Source organism: Haplochromis burtoni, unplaced genomic scaffold (genome assembly GCF_018398535.1).
Source record: "Haplochromis burtoni strain Fernald_Lab_line unplaced genomic scaffold, NCSU_Asbu1 Contig_54, whole genome shotgun sequence".
In the NCBI taxonomy this organism is placed as follows: Eukaryota; Metazoa; Chordata; class Actinopteri; order Cichliformes; family Cichlidae; genus Haplochromis; species Haplochromis burtoni.
This window is the reverse complement of record NW_024582415.1, coordinates 2,605,204-2,612,249: the sequence shown is the minus strand read 5'-3', so window position 1 is coordinate 2,612,249 and position 7,046 is coordinate 2,605,204. Positions and strand designations below refer to the sequence as shown.

The following is a 7,046-nucleotide window of genomic DNA, read 5'->3' as shown; positions in this document are numbered from 1 at the left end:
CTCCAAGAAACAGATGAATTTTGGGAATGAGTTCCTCAGGACATCATCAGCCTTGTTATTTAAACTCTGCTGGAACTACTTTCAGTCACTTCTGCAGATGAAGACCTGCCTCACATCTGCTACAGACGTACAGCTGCAGTGTTTCAGTTTGGTAATTCCGCTTGTTTTATTTTTAAAGACCAAAGTATTTATTTTTACTCAGATGACGTGGTCCTCCGGGCTAACTTTGGATAATTATAGTGTCACAAGTTTGCAGCCCATTAACGATGGGTTATACAATTCTGATTACAAAATGTGTGACTGCACAAAAGTTCAAGCTGAAACAATACAGCTCCTTTTTGTGATATCTGTTCCCTGGTGTGTCTTAAAATCTGTTAAGGGTTTCGAGTAATAAGCTGGTTCATTTCTCTGATTGAACACAGAAGAATAAAGCCTAATGAGACCTGAAAAGCACGGGAATAAATTCACCAGGTCATCTCACACAGGGCATACAAAACCTGTTTAACTAGGTCAAATCCCCTATCTGCTGGCAGAAAACTAAACATTTAACAAATCAAACTGCTTTCCTGGCATTCAAGCCCACAAAGACTACCCTGCATGAAGTGTTCAGACATAGGCACTTTACCCTGGAAATAGCTGGATTTTTTTGTCTGTAGAGTAACCACTCATTTGCTCTACAAATGGCAAAGCAGTTATTTTGTACTCATTTTTATAATAGCAGATCAATCATATGGAAAATGCAGAGACTTCTCTACATTTATCTCACTTCTTCAAGTGCATAAAATTTAAATAAGCAGCTTCAGATGAGGTGCCAACAACCAGAAGCTGTTTGGGGTGTGACATCTAAATAACTGACAAAGGCTTTCAGGTCAAAGAATGAAGTACATTAAGAAGTCATTCCACTGTAAGACAAATTATCTGCAATCGATCACAGTATCTGCAGTTAACTCTTTCAACTGTTAGACTGCAAAAAAGGTGTGTTAGTAAAATAGAGTTAAACTAGTCTGCCAGTGAACGTGCAACACGTGTTTAGCTGTGAACAGCAGGATTGTAAGACTGCTTCTCAGGAGAAGCAACACTGAAAAATCACCCCAAAGTTTGGGATTATTATCTCAAAAGTTTGCCTTGCACAGAAGTTTGAGTTAGTCTGTCAGAATTTTGCGATATCTACCGTGAAATCTACCTGTCAATAAATCCTTTATGTCAGTGGTGGAAACGAGCTTCGACACATACTCACTGAGAAGCAAACAAGTGAAAATTAAGTGAAAGTGTTGTTTTTGGTGGATCCTTTGTTGTCACACTGACTCTGCTGACTGAGCTGAAAACCCCATCATATCAAGTAGTCTGATGCAAGGGCATCAGTTTAACTGCAAGCAGATTTCTGAACAGGAACACCAACGAATATCTCAAAACAGGCAGAACACACAAAACCCCAACACTAAAACATCCTGAAACTGACACTATTCTGCACAGAAGAAAAGCTGATATAACAGACGGGAAGAAGAAGAGTGCTGCTTCTGATGGTGCTTTCTCTACACATAAGTACTAATTTTCTATTTTGAATAAATAATTAAAAAAAGCTAAGTTTCTTTGTGTTTGTGTTCAAGTATGCCACACTTATCTGTTAGGATCCAATAATAGAGGATTCCATGCTTGGTTATTCTAGTGAAATGAAATTTCCAGGTGATGCACTTGCCTTCCTACATCACTATATGTGAATATAGATTATTTATAAAAATACATGAAAAAATATCCGCTGATATCAGTATGTGCCCCTAAAAAACAGCATGCACCCCACAACTCTGCTGGGTTCTCCCTTTATGTAACAGTGTCTGACTCGGCTTTTGCCGTTTCCCAATCCTCCTGCTGGTCGATGGCACAATAAACTTGAGGCTCTGCTGCTTCTCTCCTCTTATGAACCAGGCGGTCGACCAGGACGACAAACGCTGCGGACACAATCAGGCAGACGCCCGAGAGGTAGAAGGCGACGTTGTAGTTGTTTGTGTAATCCACCAGCCAGCCTGCACAAGTAATCAGGACAAGAAGAAACATCACACCACCAGTGCTGATGAATAAATGAACACGGGTATGCGTTCATGCAGAGAAATGTTTGAGACATTTACTGTAAAAGAGGTTTTGTTCTTTGATGACTTCTAACAAGCAGTCTTATTATTTGACATAAAAGCCAACAAGATCATGTCACGTCAGATTTAAATATTTAATGACCATAAAAAATGTAAATTTTTTGGTATCTGCTCTGTAATGTTTAACTGAACAGTTCACATCTGCTAGATGTGGCTAACAAACTGCTGAGTGCACCTGGAGCCATGAGATCACAGCTATGCACAGCAGCAGCTCCGACACACATCATAATTGTCAAAATGTTTAGGTTTACTTCAAAGGTAAAGGAGCTAGTGCCGCTTTTATGTCAGCAAAACCTGCACCCTGAATTTATATCATTTCTGCTACATAACTTTGCACTTTTGCTGTAACGAAACAAATTTCCCACCTGTGGGATTAATAAAGGTCATCTTATCTTATCTTATCTTATCTTATCTTATCTTATCTTAATAACTATACAAATAAAATTTAATTTCATTGAACTAAGCTGAAATAAAATTGTGTGTCAGGCTTTATCTTCATATGAACTAGTTCTTATATAGCACTTTTCTACTATATTTAAACTTGAGCGCATTTCTATCTTTAGCAAAAAGTATTAACATCAAAGTCAGTCTTTTCCAGAATCTGAATCAGACTGGTGAAGACTCCAATCTGATCCACTGGATGGCTTTGTAAAATGAGAATTAAGACATCAATTTTGGACTTTTAACTCTATTTTCATTCAGTTTACATCTTTCCAATAGATAAAGACCTCCCCTTTATGGCCAGTTATACTTGACCAAAGTAACAAAGTTTTTTATTTACACATATACGTCTCAGAATTTAAGCCCAAAGAGCCATTTTTCATTTATTTACCACAGCAGCATGTCTTTATTGATAAGAGAAACTAAGAGATACTGTTGAGATTGCATTTCTTTTTTTATATTAAGCTATCTCAGGGATTACATGAGTTAAATGTCTGTACCCTGATGGAAAGGGCAGTTTCACTGGCCTGGTGCACATGATCTCAAAGATGGTTTTAATAAACTGCAGTAAAATTCATCAAAGTCAAAACGTGAAATAAAAAAGCACTAAATGATCCTCATTCAGAAAATTGTTTTGCGACATTTGTAGTTCCATAACAAATAACAAAAAACATAATTGATAATCCGCATTACCTGCAGCAGGTGGACCAGTGAAACCTCCAATGCTCCTTAAAAGCATAAAGAGTCCGAGTCCACTGTCGAAACACTCCAGGGTTACAATGTCCACAATAGCTGTGACGTGAATGGCCACCACACAGCCAAACAGGAAGCCGTAGAGTGAGGCGAACACCAGAATGGCCCAGTAGTTTTGGCTGATGGGCAGCAGCAGGAGCACCACGCCAAGGAGAGTGGCCACCATGGTGAGCAGTTGCAGGTTTCTTACCAGCCTCATGTTGGCGATCCACCCACAAATCAGCCTCCCTGCCAGGTCAGCTGAAGCCAGAACAGAAAGAATCATAGCAGGCCAGTACTTATCCATACCCAGGCTGCTAGCAAAGGGGACCAGAAAAAGAGGTGGGATGAAAAACCCTGCAGCTGAAAATATTGCAAACAGGATGTACAGAAAAAATTCAGGTTTTCTCATGAGGAAGCACTGGAAGAAGGTCCTTCTCTTTGCTAGGAGTGTGGTTGCATCTCCCTCTAGACTGTCTTTGGTGTCCTGTGCAGGTCTCGTGGTCTTCTTCAGGGGTCTCATGAGCGCACCACACACACACAGGTTCAGCTGAAGGCCTCCAATGATGAGCAAAGCACCCCGCCAGCTGTAGGTGTCAATGAGCCACTTGAAGAACGGACTGAACATAACAGCAAAGACGCATTCACCTGAACTGGCGATGGCAAAGGCAATGGGACGCCATCGTACAAAGTAGTGGCTCACCATGCTGTTGGCAGAGATCCAGGAGAAGGAAAGACCTGTTCCTGGAAATAGAGATGATGAAAATTATTAACCACCCACTATTTCTTTTACAAGACTCAGGTCTGCCAGTATTAGCATTACTTGCATGTCCCAGATTCGTTTTAATTGTAGCGCGTCACTTCTAAGGACATGTGTGTGTCACTGTAAGTCTTTGCATACCATTTCATGCTGTTTTGTCTGTTTCAAAATGCAAACATTAAAAGAGTCCATTGCAATTGTAGTAGTAGTGCTGCTGGTGGAAAAACATGTTTCTTAACATGAAATGGAACGTGACGATTATCCTCAAAAATCACAAAATATTGAACTTTTAGTAGCAGTGATACTTTTCTTTTCTGCCCTAAAAATCAGTTTACAAGGTTAGTTTTTTCATTCAAACCCTCAAAATGGTTCAATTTGCTTTGTAGGATTTAGAGTATGTCCCGGGTGTGCTACCTTGCAGGATGCCCATGGTGAGGTAGAGCCAGGGCAAACTGAGGTCCAGTGAAGCCAGCACCATTCCTAAGGTAGCCAGCAAGCCTCCAAGCATGATGACTACTCTCTGAGAAAACTGTAAGGTCATCGCACTGGCTGCTGGAGCTGCAGAGAGAATAACAATGGCTCTACGAAAACGCCTTTGGTTTAAAAACAACAGATTGAAAACCACTTATTTACCTCCTAGATGAAGCATAGCAATTGTTGTGGAGGTCACCCAAGAGGTGGTGCTGGCCTGTACTCCGAAGTGATTCTGGATTTCAATGAAGAAGTGTCCAAAGTTTTTGAGAACAGCAGCAGTAAGGCCCATGGTGAAGAAGGCTGACATGACCACCACCCAGCCATACCCGCCGTCGGGGGGTTCAACTTTTCTGGACTTCATCTTTTAAAAATTATCTGCAGGCTTTTTTCCTGCGGATGAAAAAATCTCCAGTTACGGCGGTGATCAGAAACTTCTCAGAAGTGAAAAACTATACAACTGTATGAGTGACTACACAGGGGCGTGTCTAAAGGGAGCGTATGGGGTGGCACAACCCTCTCTGAAAGCTCTTGTCTCTTCTCGCTGTAGGCTACTATGTATTAAGTTGGATTATGACTTTTACTTAAGAAAAATAATTCCTACATTTTAAGCTAAAAAGCAGGTATCATGCAGAAACTGTTGCTGTGAAGGACTTTTCTGCTTGTTTTTCTAATGTATTTTGTTAGAGAAACAGCAGTTGGTGACCTGTTGTGCGCTTCACTTGTGATTTTGCCAGTTTATCAAGATAATATTGGCAAATCAAATGTTTTTGGCACAGTGGCGTATTCAGATGAGGAATCTGCTTGTTAAAGCAAACAAACAGGACAACCTTCAAACTGGAGAGTCTGCTGCTGACATAAATGAACCTCCTTCCCTGTATGCTGATGTGGAGATGTGGGTAAAAAAGGGTGACTCGATGCCGATTATGCTTCACAGAAAACAAAAAAAGTCCATCTTCAAAGCAGAGGTTTTTCTGAGTTTGATATGATATTTATTTTAACTTATATTTTTCAAACTGATAGCACTTTGTGCTGTTGAAATTTGAGCTCATTTTATATTAAATATTAATGGTATGTGGAGGAGGGTATTTAAGTCTTGTGTATTAAAACTTTTGTTACATTTAATTGCATCATCTTTATCTGAGGAGGAAAATCCGAGAGTGAGAATATTGTTCATATTAATTTTATTAAATATACATTAGTGTTCTTGTAAAAGCTGTGGCTATAATAACTGCAATAACTGCTAATAATTATTCTATACACAGACAGGAACATACTCATGTTTTTGTTTTGGGAATATGCTTATCTTACATTTTAAATTATTATAAGTTTATATGCCTCACGCTTGTTAAAGAGTCTTTTTAGAGGTATTTAAATGTTAAAATTGTATCATCCCTATTGTTGTTGTTTTAAAATATTTATTTCTAACATTAACATTTCTAACATTTGCAGCCCGGTTTCACAAGCTTAGCTCCCAATGAGCGGACTAAACATTTAAAATAATGTTCGATCAGCATCATTTGTCTTATTGTCTACAAGGCTGGTACACTCACTGCGTCTCCTTTACGTTAAAGGTATTGACATAAACAGAAAAAAGTGGAAAATCACCTGCGAAGCTAACGTCCTTCCCCGGGTCTTCTCGGAATATCTGCTGCTAACATACCGGCTTATGTACTGTGGTGAAGTCGCATCTGCGCTGTGAAATCCAGCTCTCCTCGGAATTAAAGTGCACTCTCATTTGGACGTTTGTGGTGACTGAGAGGACAGAAAGAGGTTACAGTTGGGATGTGTGCCATTCAACTTTAAAAGATTTCTTCGCAGTTATCAAAACCACGACAGCTCACAACCTTTAACGTCCGCTTTAAACACAAGTCCGCCTACCATCATTAGCGAGTACGAAGTCACAGCTCAAACGTCGTCATCCGGATTTCAAAATAAAATATCAATTTCCATATACGTTGTATTGTCTGTTGCTTTTGAATTAGCAAGTAAAAAGCAATTAGACATGTAAAGAGCGATTCATATTTACCGTGGAAAGTTACATGCAAGGTTCCTTTGTAAAGAGATCGGTGTGACCTTTTCCACAAAGTCTATTTATAGCTTTTAGCAGTTTGAATCAGCAGCCAATGGACGTCAACTTACACCAGGAGGAGGAAAAAACGAAACCAGCCGTAAAATAAAGAAGGTGATCTTTTTATTAAAAAAACAACACAAAAACAATCACTATTTGACTCCAAAGAAGTTGATATTTCTGGATTTTTGACTTATTCTCTCTTTTTGCTGGTGTCACAAAATCAGAACAAAGTACTGTATGAGTAGCAGCAGTCTAATCTAGAGAACCATGTGAAGCACATCTTAAGAGAAAAATCTGTAACAGCACAGAGGGAATCAAAGACTTTGGGGAACACATCCACTAATCACCTTGACACCAATCCCAGATGATCCCTTCATCTCAAGGCAGCATTTTCAGTGAGAGCAACATTTCCAAGCGACTTCTT

At 39.5% G+C, this 7,046-nt stretch overlaps 1 protein-coding gene across 3 annotated transcripts; it reads right to left on the bottom strand.

Annotated features, from left to right (window-relative positions):
* Positions 1–1,801: 1,801 nt before the first annotated feature.
* zgc:114041 (uncharacterized protein LOC574425 homolog) lies at positions 1,802–6,736 on the bottom strand. Of its 3 annotated transcripts, none has more exons than XM_014329537.2 (6): positions 6,578–6,736; positions 6,157–6,303; positions 4,711–4,941; positions 4,492–4,635; positions 3,279–4,061; positions 1,802–2,021 (listed from the first exon to the last, which is right to left on the bottom strand). In XM_014329537.2, exons 3-6 carry the CDS (start codon positions 4,910–4,912, stop codon positions 1,819–1,821), a joined length of 1,332 nt encoding a protein of 443 aa, XP_014185023.1. In that variant the 5' UTR covers positions 4,913–4,941; positions 6,157–6,303; positions 6,578–6,736; the 3' UTR covers positions 1,802–1,818. The 3 variants fall into 3 exon arrangements, with proteins under 3 accessions (XP_014185023.1, XP_014185022.1, XP_014185021.1); XM_014329536.2 differs by lacking the exon at positions 6,578–6,736 and adding an exon at positions 6,396–6,546; XM_014329535.2 differs by lacking the exon at positions 6,578–6,736 and adding an exon at positions 6,430–6,545.
* Between the last annotated feature and the right edge of the window lie 310 nt (positions 6,737–7,046).

What these genes read in the sequence shown, in the direction of transcription:
- zgc:114041 (XM_014329537.2), bottom strand. Translation starts at nt 4,912, where the DNA reads ATGAAGTCCAGAAAAGTTGAACCCCCCGACGGCGGGTATGGCTGGGTG. An exon ending in TGCTATGCTTCATCTAGGAG is followed by an intron (nt 4,636 to 4,710) that starts GTAAATAAGTGG and finishes TTCTCTCTGCAG; the next exon opens with CTCCAGCAGCCAGTGCGATG. An exon ending in CACTGGTCCACCTGCTGCAG is followed by an intron (nt 2,022 to 3,278) that starts GTAATGCGGATT and finishes TTACTTGTGCAG; the next exon opens with GCTGGCTGGTGGATTACACA.